The 13,277-nt window shown below is 38.8% G+C and overlaps 1 protein-coding gene and 1 long non-coding RNA gene across 6 annotated transcripts in view; one reads left to right on the forward strand and one right to left on the reverse strand.

The window, feature by feature from the left end:
* Nucleotides 1-13,277, forward strand: part of LOC138685443 (uncharacterized) — a 31,859-nt gene that overhangs the window by 5,549 nt on the left and 13,033 nt on the right. The gene's annotated exons all lie outside the window — the stretch shown is intronic.
* SPATA7 (spermatogenesis associated 7) overlaps nucleotides 3,031-13,277 on the reverse strand; it is a 46,715-nt gene continuing 36,468 nt past the window's right edge. For all 4 annotated transcript variants that reach the window (XM_069783698.1, XM_069783697.1, XM_069783696.1 and 1 more), the window contains 7 exons: nucleotides 11,781-12,256; nucleotides 10,619-10,685; nucleotides 8,902-8,972; nucleotides 7,877-7,930; nucleotides 6,425-6,502; nucleotides 4,257-4,314; nucleotides 3,031-3,901 (listed from right to left, as the gene is read on the reverse strand). In XM_069783698.1, the coding sequence (XP_069639799.1) occupies nucleotides 3,413-3,901; nucleotides 4,257-4,314; nucleotides 6,425-6,502; nucleotides 7,877-7,930; nucleotides 8,902-8,972; nucleotides 10,619-10,685; nucleotides 11,781-12,256 (1,293 nt within the window). In that variant the 3' untranslated portion in view covers nucleotides 3,031-3,412. The remainder of the gene's footprint in view (nucleotides 3,902-4,256; nucleotides 4,315-6,424; nucleotides 6,503-7,876; nucleotides 7,931-8,901; nucleotides 8,973-10,618; nucleotides 10,686-11,780; nucleotides 12,257-13,277) is intronic.

Raw genomic sequence — 13,277 nt, forward strand, 5'->3', positions numbered from 1 at the left:
TTTTTCTTTCATCACATTAATCTGTACTTCAAATGACCAAAAGCCCCACTTTGCTTTGTAAATAAACAGAATCCTACCTTTGAAAACAAAAGCAGTGATGACAAAACTGTAGGTTTTAAAGATAAGAAACCGGTTTGTTACAGTGAAGTAACAACAGCGGGCCTTTGTCCATTTGAAGTAAACATTGATGTTGTTATACATGTGCTCATCACCCACATAAATCTGGGCAGAAATAAGTCTTTACATTGCAGATCGCAGCTGCCGACTGCTCCTACAATTATTACTTCTGAGGCATTCAGATTTGTAATGGTGTCGTGACTACCTTGTTCTGCTGTTGCTTGTGCCAAGACCCAAGTATATCACCAAGTAAAAGGTGATGAGACCAAAAAAAAAAAAACCCAAACAAAAAACAACCCCTCAGAAAAAAACCAACAGCTTGCACTGTTGATTAATCTTATCATTGATGTGGGTCAGGCTTGCATATCAAGCTGCTTAAGCAACTTATGTTTGAAGTGCCACCTTAAAGTAAATGTGAATAAAAGGGAGAAAATTTTAAGCCCGCGATAGCCTGAATTTGCTTTTGGATCTGTAAATAAACTAATTGATTTTATATAGATAATGTTCATCTAGAATGTTTTTTCCCCACTATCTGGTGGGAGAGGCTGTACAATGAGAAACCAATTCCTTGGACTGGACTGACTGCTCTAGCTGCTACGATACTGGAGTGCATGATCTTCTGGTTCTTTACCAGAAATTTCACTCTTAGTCCAAGAAATGTTCACAGTTATGGTTTAGGCAGGCATATACTTTGTTTGTGAAAGGTCTGTTTTAATGAATTTATTTACTCTTTTAAGTTCCATCTACCCAGAAAAAATGTCATCGATGTTCAGACAGCTTGTCAACAGGAAATATGGTCAAGGAACTGGTTTTGTTTATTTTCGTGTTAATCATATTATAGGAAATGAGTGTGTCGTTATTTGCACTTTTCTGTGAGGTGATGTCATGACCTCTTTCACTGCTGTGGTGTTTAGGTTTTTTTTATTTGTGGAATTTAAATGTGAAATTCTTATTAATCTTTCATCAGACTCATGTTGACCACAAGCCAAAGTTTGCTGAGTGATCTTTTTTGTGACATGCAAGACATACACATACACAGTGTAGTGATAGGTAGGTAAAAAAACCCCTAAATTCCATTATTGACCAAGTTTGGAGAACTCAGAATGGAGGGCCCCAAGGGCGGGTGAAGTCCTGGCTGAGGAACAGAAAGGCTTTATACTTGGGATATGTCGTCTAATCACTCTCTTTAGTTTTCTAACCGCTCCCTCTGTGTTAAAATTGTTCATACAATAGAAACAATAGTTCCCTAGGTGCTTCCTGCCCTTCAGCTCTTTGGGGTAAGGAACAGAGAGGGACTTTCCTTGGGGATGAGAGAAGGGCTTTGATCACTTGTGATCAAGGACAAACCGTCCCTGCACTGTACTGAAACAGCCCTGTGGGTGTCTTTTCAAGAAGACAAGCTCTGACAGAGGGATGCAAAATCCTCATGTTACCTTGCCTACTTTTCAGTGAGCCAGAGCAGTCAAGCTGCAGGCCAGATTTACAAGACAGCCAGCTGAGTGCGGCAGATAAAAGGCTAGTGCCCACCTGCACAGCGCATGTACATGGCTAAAATAAATCCTAGTCTGCTGTCATTGTCAACAAGTGTAATTGATTATCGTGGCCAAGGCAGTCAGGAAAGTGCCTTTTGCTTTTTGGGGGAATTTTGTTCTGTGCTGCAATGCTGATGACTCAGCCAATCAAACAAAAGCAACATTTCTGGCATTCTCTAGAGTTTTTTTTGAGATTTGTTTGGGTTTTTTTCCCAAAAAAAGTTTATGCTTCACAAGTGAAGCAGTGGTTTATGTCTATTGGAGCTACTTACAGCTGTAATCGGTCATCTAGCTTTACAGAATCAATAGTCTTTGGTAGAAACTCATGAGCCACAGGGGAGGCAGGTGGTGGCAGTTTTATGTATGAACTGTAAGCACTTGGGTTTGTCCTTGGAGGAAGCAGATTTAGGGTTGGTCTTAGAGGTATTTGGGGACAGGCTTTATCCGGTTCCTAAGGCTTACAGTTCCTCACCTACAGCAAGATGATATAACTTCCCGCCATTTCCTCAGAACCTGTTGAGCTCCTTCTGCAGTAATGTGAATGCCAGGTAATAGCCGTACTCTGATTAGACAAAGAAATTTGGGCTGATTCTGTGCAATGCATGCACTAACTTCAGTTTAAACTTTACTGATAAAATAGACCACCTTTTCTCCAATTGCTGTACAAGATACCTGATGTGTCTTCCAGTGCAGTCCTAGTCATCAACCAGCACCCAACTCAAATCTTTTTTCAAAACCAGAGCTCAATGTAGAATGCTATGCCAAGGTTGTCATTAATGCAAGAAATTGAACTGTGTATTTTAGTGTTGTGCAGTTTGAAAATTGTTGCAGTCTTCACTTTCCAGAAATATCAGCTGCATCATGGACAATTAGGATTATACAGCTCAAGAGCTACATATACAACAAACAAAAGAGCTGCGTATTGAACAGCTCAAGAGCTGCCATATGCAGTAGCTAGAGATAAATGTCCTTTTCAGGCCAGAAAGCTGACAGGGGTTAGGCAAAGACTAAGAGCAGCTAATACTGCAAAATGGCTCTTTATACCTGTTGGTATAAGGAATAAGACAATTGAGTTATAGCTGAGGGCTGAAGAAGGAATGATCATCTACCACCACCAAAAGAAATTCTTATGTTTGAGAAGTTGCCCGGCCACACTCATTCTTTATGTCACCCTAGGTAATGCAAGGAAAAGGTACATATCTTATGTTCTACAGTTACTGTAAAAGGAAAAAAGTTGATTATAAGAACTTTGTGCCTCAGTGGGATTTAACATCAAACAATGCCCTCTTCAAGGATGGGCAAACAGTTCCATCTCTGCTCTGCAGGTGTGTAGTACACCATGTTTTGATGTGGATAAGTTGAATTCTTGCAGACTACAGAATCTTGTATCTTTATAGCAGGACCTCAACTGCACTAGCAATGAATTTATTTATTATAAATAAAAAACAATAAATATTTCATAACTTACTATTACAGCTTTCTAAAAATATACATCTAATTTTAACATTCTCAAAAGTTAGTTCCAAGTTATACAATTATAGACAAAAAAATTTTGTATATTTTGATAACTAACGCTTTACCCTTTAAAGTCTACATTAATACAGAAATTAATTAATGCCCAATTAACAATATCCTGCTAGAGAGAGTTTAGCAGTATTTAAACAAATAAATTGAAAATAAAACAAATAATTTACTGTTTAACAAATGGCAGTTTTCCACAGAACTAGCTCTATCCCTATTTAACAGCTAAGTTTTGGCTACCATTATGAATAGTCATGTGAGAGCTGAAGGGCCTCTGCAAAGCTTTCCTCGAGGTCATCAAGTTCCTTGGTAGCTTCCAAATCACTGTCACAAGTAATCAAGTTTAAAGTTGCCTCACATGAGGGTGAAGTCTCTGGGTCATCTTCGGCTTTCACACAAGAATGAGACTCTGTCCCAGCATCCACCATTTCAGCGACATCTTCTGAAAAGTCATCCTTGCTCGGTGTCTCCTTTGAACTTTCCCTGCATAACGGTGATTCACATTTGTTTGGTTCCTTTAATGATAAGTCTGTGGTCCCAAAGACTTCACTTTTTGTAGCTTTTCTCTGACTCCGACTTTTACTGGTAAACTCGAGCTCTTCCATTGTATCAAACTCTTGCAGAGCCATTGACTCAAAGGCTTCCCAGCCTGCATGGATTTGCTCTGCACCACTGCCCGGGCTGCAGCCAAGGTCTGCTTTCAGTACATCCAACAAGTAGCGCATTTTGCTCTAAGGGATGAAGGAAGAAAGGGGTGACACTTCATCCCCACAGCACCTATCTGCCCAGAACTCAGGGCTTCATTCTGACATAAGGAAAGGGAGGTTGCTTGCAATCAAGTGACTAAATTATACAGCAAGTGTCACCAAACTGAGTTGACTGTTGTTCCTTTTTTGTGACCGTGCCTGTGAGTCCTGATCTACCATGATCCATGAGTCTGCAAATCTCATTTATGGAGAGGGATGCTCCCCACTCAGTATTCTGCTTACCTTTACCCACAAATACACCAGTGCATTTCCACTGTGCTTTGGAAACATCCCTGAAGTCACATGCAGAGAGGGAGAGTATTATAGGGGCAGTGCTTACCTCATCCAAACGGTTCTTATTTTCTTGTATATGACACTCAAACAGTTGTTCCAGAACTCTACAAATGAACAATTAAATGATTTCACAGGAAGAAAACCAACTTTTAACAAATCTACATAAATCAATGACCTTATTTTTTTATTTTCATTTCTTAACTGAATGGCTCAACTACGATTTTGACTCAGCAGAAAAGGACCTGGGGGTGTTGGTCGACAGCCAGCTGAATATGAGCTGGCAGTGTGCCCAGGTGGGCAAGAACATCCCCAGCATCCTGGCCTGTATCAGAAATAGTGTGGCCAGCATGAGTAGGGAGGTGGTTGTCCCTGTACTTGGCACTGGTGAGGCCGCACCTGGAGTACTGTGTTCAGTTTTGGGCCCCTCACTACAGGAAAGACGCCGAGTTGCTGGAGCATGTACAGAGAAGGGCAACGAAGCTCGTGAGGGGCTTGGAGCACAAGTCTTATGAAGAGCGGCTGAGGGAGCTGGGGTTGTTTAGTCTGGAGAAGAGGAGGCTGAGGGGAGACCTTATCGCTCTCTACAACTACCTGAAGGGAGGTTGTAGTGAGGTGGGTGTTGGTCTCTTCTATCAAGTAACTGCTGATAGGACGAGAGGAAATGGCCTTGAGTTGCATCAGGGGAGGTTTAGGTTGGATATTAGGAAAAAATTCTTCACCAAAAGGGTTGTCAAGCATTGGAACAGGCTGCCCAGGGAAGTGGTTGAGTCACCATCCCTGGAGGAATTTAAAAGATGTGTAGACATGACACTTAGGGACATGGTTTAGTGGTGGACTTGGCAGTGCTAAGTTAACAGTTGGACTCAATCGCAAAGGTCTTTTCCAGCTTAAATGATTCTATGATTCCAAGACTGTTTCAATTATGCTCTGTCACAAAGAGGGCCACCCAGAGCCAGCATCCCACTGGACAGGTGCTCAGCAGGCAGACCCAGCTTTGGGCAGCAGACGGTAACCATGGGGTGAGTTGTAGCCCAACTCTGGGTGTGTTTGGTCTGCTGGGTCTATGTGGTGGCAGAAACCAACAATCCAGTGGTGGTTCTACTGGCATGCTGAAGTATCCAAAATCTCTTAGGTGCACCACAGTGGCTGATACACACAAGTGTAAATAAAGGGAAGGAATAAAATCCAGCTTCAGAAAAAAATCCAGAGAAAAGTCCTCTGTCCTGAGAGCTCTCTTTCATTGCTTATGCAGGATGAGAAAAAATTTCAGCACAGAGGAAGTGTTCTGTGACAACTAAGGCACACAGTCACTGGAACGGATTTCCAGAAGGTCAAGTGAATTTAATCTAGCTTACATAAGAAATTATTAGAAAAAAAAATTGTATAGGAAAGGGTTTAAAGGGAAGACAACATTTCTGTAAAAAAAGAACCAGAGGGAGACTGGCTCTTGAAATTTCTCAAAGAGTAATTTTTTGATTTAGTGTATTTAGCATATCTCCTTGATTGCCTTGACATGAGAAAAAAACCCAAGAGTGCACAGCATAGAAAAACAGCTGGGAACATTATCAACCCAGAGGAAGATCAGAGTATTATGCTGAAATTAGATGCCTTGAAAATGGCATTACAAAAATGGGTTAAAATTCTCTATCAGAAATACTGCAGGGTTTTTTTGCTATAAACTGAGAGTTCTTTATCAGAAAGAACTGGTATGGAAAAGAATTTGGGAGTACTACTCAAATACATGAATTGTCTCATAACTTATTGTTTCATTATTGAAAAAAATAAATCTGATTTAGCAACTGTTGAACCCTTATCTGAAACAGTATGTAATCCTGACAACCGATGTTGAAGATTGAATTCATACTGCAACAGGAACAAGGACAGAAGGGAGATGGAGGATGTGTTGTGTGAAAGATTAGTAACTTGGTTTATTTTGCAAAACAGATGTTTCAGATTAAAATGATTTCTTCTTAGCATTATTCCACCTCGGGTTCCAGGTCAGTTACTAACAGAGGCTTTATCTCATGGAACATAGCAACAGATCAAAGTAGATGACCCACAGGTCTTTCCTAGCTCCCCTTTCTTACATAAAGCAAAAAAGAAGGGAAACAAAACAAAAGGAAGGGGTAACTATGTATCTATATATTCTTAAAGGCAAAGAAATCCATGTGTTTCTGACACAGCATTACAAATTTGAAAACAACTGTAACCTACCTGTTAGAAAATAGCCCAAGGCTAAGAATTTCATTTGTTATATCTTCAATGAAAGCTAAATATAAAAGCTCTTCTTCCCTGCAGGGAGAATAGAAAACCCAACATTAAATGTTTTAGAATAGAGACACATTACACAATGCAGTAGGTCCAGTCAGCTTTAGGGATGTGCCATTAAGAAGATTGTATAGTTCTTGGCACCAGCTGCTAGAAAAGGTGGTTCTGTCAGGACAAACTAAGCCTTTCATTCAATTTGAATATTATTATAAAAACTCTGTGTAAAATATTAGACCGTTAGAAAGGTTGCTATGGTGCTTCGTGTTTATGCTAACTCTCTGTGGTGGTATAAATTAGTACAGAGATCCTGAGTGAGGAAATGAGCAAATCTTGGGAAGTGTTCAGAACCTGCTTTGCACTCAAGAAGAAAGTGTAAAATTGCAGTTTGATGGTCTGAGTAAAGGCTTCCAAAGGAGCTTCTAGAGAATCGGACTGCAGCTGAAAACTGCTAGTCCTCAATGGAAGCTCAGAAAAATATAAGTGCTTATTTGACAGCCTCCATTCCTTTCAAACAATAACTCTTTGATGTACAAAATCCTTGTTAGTGTGAGATGTGGCTTTCACCTCCTTGATCAAATTTCTCTCTATTTTAATACCTCTTAAAGCCTTGTTGATGCCAATTGCTCTAAATGGGAGACTCTCCAGAGGTTTGGAGTTCTGTTTGGAAAACAAGAAGGAAACCCCCAAAAGAAAAGACTTCAGTGCTGTTTCTCTTTCATAGCATCTTTCTAAATATCCCAAACTATCCAATCAAGCTCTATCAAATCATCCTCTGGTCTTAATAAACAGAAAATAAAAAATGGGATACATCGTGCATGACTTTCATTATGCAAAATTTGTCATTCAGCCTGAAGACTGTCATTTTGGTTCCCTCTATAGTCAAGAAAGATAGCTACAGCTGATCTTTGATACCTATATTACATCCTTAAAGTTGGGCAAGAACAAGTCTGTCCTAAAGCACAAAGAATGAATGACTTTCCCAAGGTCACAGGATAAAGCATTGGCAGTGTTTCTGAATATAACTCAAACCTCTGCTAATTCTCGTCAAATTTCAGAGTAGAAATGTGGGAAGAATGCCCTTCAACTTGATACTTTATTTTGCCAACATTTGCTTCAGAGATTACAGATTGAAAAAGAACTGGAAACGTTTAGAGTATAGCCACTGGACAAGAAGAGAAGTCTATCTTTCTTCTGAAGTTATAATGAATTGTCTTCATTTTTAGATTCACACAGAAATTTTTAAGTATTATATAACAATTCATAGTCATGTCAATTCTACTGTAAATTCTGGACAGTTTATTCTGAGTTCTCATTTACTTTTTGAAGTTCATCAATTTTGAGGAAGAGTGTCTAGTTTAATGTTGCAAGCTAGCAGAAAAATGGCTTAAGCATACTTACTCAGCCTTGATAGTCCTCCTTGCTGAAGACTGCTGAGAATACAGCGATGTCTCTCTAATGAGCAAATCAGAGGGTAAGAAAGAGAGCAACATTCTAAAAGCCCTTTATACTACCTTGCATCTCACTTTATTTTGGAGCCATGCTGTGCCACTGTCCCACTTCCTCTTGGAAAAAAACCCACTAGAAACCCCTCAAACCCTGCTCCAGTAGCAAAATCCACTGCTTACATTGAAGCCTGAAAGACTATGTTTCAAGAGTATTATAACACCTCACTAGATGCAGTACTCTAATACCTCAAAAGACCTCAGTGTTACTTCAGATGCTATACAGACCTCCATTATCCATAAAAGTGCTTTTTTTTACTCAGAGTACAATTCTTTCCTCAGGTGAAAATGCCTTTGTATAAAAAGGCCAGAGAGCAAACCAGTGAGTCATGCATGCTACTTTGGTCAGCAATAAAGAGAATCAGCTGTGAGCCCTTGGGTTCTGGCCTGACTTCCAACACTGTTCTTATATTGTAGACAATATTCTAAATCTCAGCGTTACATTTTCAGAAAAAGATGTAGGAAATGCCTCTGGTCTGCAATTCTCGCAGATCATAGATTTAAAAGGCTGGATGTCTGGCGACCCTTTTTCCTGAAAGGAAATACCAATTGGCATACCCAATCCACTATTTAGTTGTAGTATTGTATAAGAAATATATAGTCTGTAAGCTCAGATGTATGCTCGGACGTACAGAACTAACAGCTGTATTAACATGTCATCGCTCTCACTCCTGACAAAAACGCTCATATATTTCAGAGCTCTCTTTCTTAAATTGGCTTCCCAGTGGAACTTTATCATAAGAAAATAATGAATTTTGAAGTTGGGAAAGGCCATTGATGTAAAAAACCCAACCAAACAAAAGTCCTGCGAGAAGAGACTTATAAAGAGAAATGGTAGTGAAAGCTTATGGCCTAAGAAGCAGCTGTATAGAAAGCAATAAGGAATGCTTCAAATATTCCTTCCTGCTGTAAATCAGGCACCTTAGGAAGGAGTATGGAAAAGCAGCTATTCCTCTCTCAGGCTTATCCACAGTATATCGTCCATCTTCAGCCTACAACACAGAGATAAAATCTTTACTATCAGTGCAAATACACAGCAAATTTTACCATTAAAGTGAACCTAATAACTATCTGTGATTAAGCAGCCCTGCAAATTCTGTGTCTTTTCTGAGAAGCTTTGGGTAACCTGAGACATATAGCAGCAAAGGGTCATCAGCTTTGACATCCAAAATTTTAGTCAGGGGCAACAGATGTGGAACATTTCTCCCCTGACAAGTATGTCAAAGATGAATTCTCTAAAAGTTAGGGGGGGTCACTGTCACCAACAGGAGTAAAATCTAGTATGCAAAACTAGGAACCAGCACTCTAAATCACATCTCTTGAGCTGCTTGCACAAAACTGATGGAAAGTAAAGTTGCTGACTACCTGCATTTTAAATGGTAATACTCTGAAAGGGCCACTGTAAAGCTACATGACTTACTGTTGTCACTTTTACAACAGCCAAAGAAAAAGTCAGATACAACAGTTTTGAAATGAATTCAGAAGTTCTTCATGGAACTGGAGTAAAGCTTTCTGAATAATCACTTAACCTTTTCTTAATGACATCAGCTGCATATGCAGATCAATTCAGGTCGTCTCTCTTCTATTTTCAGTGAAGCTATAAATACATATTCTCTCTCACCCCTCTCCTCCAATAAATAAAGCATAATTATTTGCCTTATTAAGCTAGAGACATGGAGGGTCTGACCCTGTAGCCTTTATTCAGGAAGAAAGTCCACAGTTATTCAAGTATGTTTGACAGGGCTGTTTGTTTAAGGACTTATCTGTACAGTGGCTACAAGATACAGCACAAAGAATGAATCTAACTTCTGTCAAACTCTTCCATCCAAATATTAGTACAAATTAAGAGAAAATAACTTCAGATTTGAAATCTTAAGAAATATTTTGGGCCTTTTGCCTGCTTCCCTCTGTCTCCCAAAGATGCTGGTATTCCATTTCATCTTTAAAATTTAATAATCTTAAACCACCACACACTAAGGCAATTTCTGAAAGACCAAATAACTGGAAAACTAAGTTCAACTGTCACAAACACTTAGCAATTCAAATCAAAATGATGGATGCAAACATTTCTGTGACTATGACAAAAAAATACTAGGAGCTCATAGAATTTGAAGTGGTGTGATTATTCATTAAAGCATTCCAGATACATTCAGCAAGGCAGAAGGCAAATAGTATAAAGGAAAACTTCACCACCAGCTGGTTTGGGTGCTTCCTCAGAGGCAGGAACTCCCTGGTTCCAATTCTCCTGTTGAGGGCTTTTTGGAATATGTTCTCCAACGTAAAAATGGAGAAAAAAAAGTCCTTGAAAAAGAGGTACCACCTTCTGCTGAAAAATAATGTACCGATTATCTATGTCCTTAACAGATACAAGTGCACTTGTAAAAACTCTTGGAAAAAAAATATTAAATTTTGTAACATCATATCCTAAGATCTCTTCACATGCCTCAGTATTTTTTCTCATTGTTTCCACTCATTATTCTGAAACTCTCTTTCCTCTACAGAACTAATTCATCTCACGACAATAAAGAAAAAGAAACTTAAATCAGTTGTATACTGCTATGGCAGAGATGAAGTATATACTCCAAAATGATGGTGAAGGGTGTGGTAAGAGTACTCAAATGACAGACAGATGTATTACCTTCAATGTGACCTTCTGCTGTTCAGTCATAACTTTTCTCTCAAACACTTTGTCTGCAGATGGAAAGCTACAAAATTTAGAGATGTATTAGATTTCCAAGAAGGCTACTTTCAAAATACGCAGGATAAGAATACCAGTGCCACTATGGAAATTTCCCATCAATCTGAACGGGACCTAGTAGTAAAATGTCTCAGACAGTTGAGAAAATTTCTGCCAGACTTCCATTCACATATTAAAATTAAGTTTTAGTTCATTTTGAAGGAAGACAACAGTCATACATAGGTGATCCAAATCCATTATTCAGCTGCATATTTACAGGGGATTGCTAAATTATCCAAAATAATTGTTCAGAATTGAGAATGGAGATAATACTATACATTAAAAGTGCACCAGGAAAATATATGACCCACAGCCAGAAAAATCAATAGTTGCAATATGGAGCCGAAGCTATCGTAATTCCAGTCTTATAAAATTCCTAATTTGCTCTAGGGCAAAAAGAGTTAGACATGCAGGCACTGAGGACACAAAAGAGACAAGATTTCTCATTATGAGGTAGTATTAGTGAAAACAAAACTAAATCAAAACTGTTTAAATTGCTAAGAAGGAATTCAATGCAAGAGAAGTACATTAATTTTGCATAAAGTATTTCATATAGGATACATCTGAAGGCATTTAAAAAGATAAAAAGAAAATAAGAGCTGCATTCAAGACTTAAAAAAAATATCTTTGCATGATGTATTAATTAATTGGAAAGTATGAGACAACAGCAGCAACAGTGGGCAACTACTTGCATGCTTATAGTGGTTAATTCTTTAGAAGACAGGAAGCACAGCTATACACTAGAGAGAGCAAAGAGAAGAGAGAGGGAACGACTGTCCCCAGCAGATGTGAGATCCCAGTTTGGATTTAGTGGCACTTTGTATCCAATTTGTATAGATGAAACCAGTTCCTCTGAAGACAAGACAACAAAATATACCAGTGAAAAAACAGAAAAATCACATTCTGTTCTAGCTTTTGCAGAGGCATATCTAGAATAATTTCAGAGTAATTATTCTGGTTTTGTACAAATGTAAATGAGAACAAAACATGTTGCTTTTATGAAGATACTCTTATGATAACATCTAAATTCCACAGTTTCAAAATAAAGTTTTAATCTCTGTACCTGATCACATCAGTCTGCGTTTGAGCTTCCACATGCTGCTTGCAGTGATTTTTCCTTTTCCTTCGAGCAGGAGTGTAATACCTGTACTCTGACAGGAAGGATTTAGCATCTGATATTAAGGTGCGTGGAGTAAAAGGTTTTTGGCCATCAGTAAAGAATTCAGAGTGCCTGACTAGAAGATCCCCACTGCATACTTGGGAGTTGCTCCCTTGACACCTCTGCGAATGACTAATGCTCGCAAAACTATTAGTGGAGCTGCACGGAAGTCCAGAGCGTTTTCTTGGTGTACTTGATGTACTGACACTTGAATTTGAGTTAGATGTGTTAGATGCGTTCTGAGAATCTTTTCTGGCGTATTTTACTGGACTGGAGCGAACCAAGCCATGCTTGCCATAAGGAGACAGCGCTCTTGATAGGTACTGTGCCTGCTGAACACAGGGGAAGAGACCATCTTTGTCTTCTGCGTCCAAGAAACTCTAGAAAAAATTAAAACAAGATTTGGTAACTTTGCAAGTTACAACCTTTGCTCAAGTTGGTGCTCCTAGCTATTATTGTTACCGACTTCGAGGTATTTTCTATGTAAAAACTTTTCAATTTTTGTAAAATCAAACTGGTTTCAGAGCAGCCCCAGTGATAACAGCTAGTCATTGGAAATAAGAGAGTAATAAGAAAATGGTTTGCTTCAGTAGCAAAACATTGGTGCTTTGTTACAGAATATTGACAGCTACATCAAACCAAGAGTTTTAATCACTTTAGTCCAAGGGCTCAAGACATTGTTAAATGTCAAGGAATCACTGCATTGAGACAAATTATTTTATCTGGGTATGCTCTTTTTATACCACCTGGGCAAGGTAAGGTAGACATTATGCATAATTATCCTACTGACTAGTTCATAGTATGTATTCTCTGCAAGTGTGGAGTTGTTGCCTCTCCAAATCCTATTAGCTTCAAAGCGTATCACACAATGGCTATCTTTACAAGATGTGTATTCTGTAAGGGGCACCGCTTACTGATTCAACTTAGACCATACAGAAAATACTGTAATGTGGTTTAAGACACAGAATAAGAAAACTATAACTAACTGTTTATTCCCTGTGTGACCCTTTTCTTCCTGTACATGGGAGATGATCCACATCTTTCTTTGGTAGGGCTGTACAAACACAGGATGTTACCTTGTGTAATGGCATCCTGCTCCATGAGAAATGTCCTAATTGCTATGATAATACAAGCAATCATAATGTCCTCCAGCAGACACAGTCAAGTTTCTATCCTCTTCTCCTTTGGGTTTCTCAACCCAGCAGGTACATAGGCAGCTGTGAAACTTTCCCTCTAACACTACAGAAAGCCAACAGTGCAAGTAGGTAGCTTACTAGTTAAACAGGACAGATAACACGTGCTGAGTTTATAAACAGATATACTCAATTTCATGTGATGGTAGAGAAATGGTATTACTGCTTCTGCTTCTTAACTGTTCAACACATTAGAGTTTAAAAATGT

Source organism: Haliaeetus albicilla, chromosome 5 (assembly GCF_947461875.1).
Source record: "Haliaeetus albicilla chromosome 5, bHalAlb1.1, whole genome shotgun sequence".
NCBI lineage: Eukaryota > Metazoa > Chordata > Aves > Accipitriformes > Accipitridae > Haliaeetus > Haliaeetus albicilla.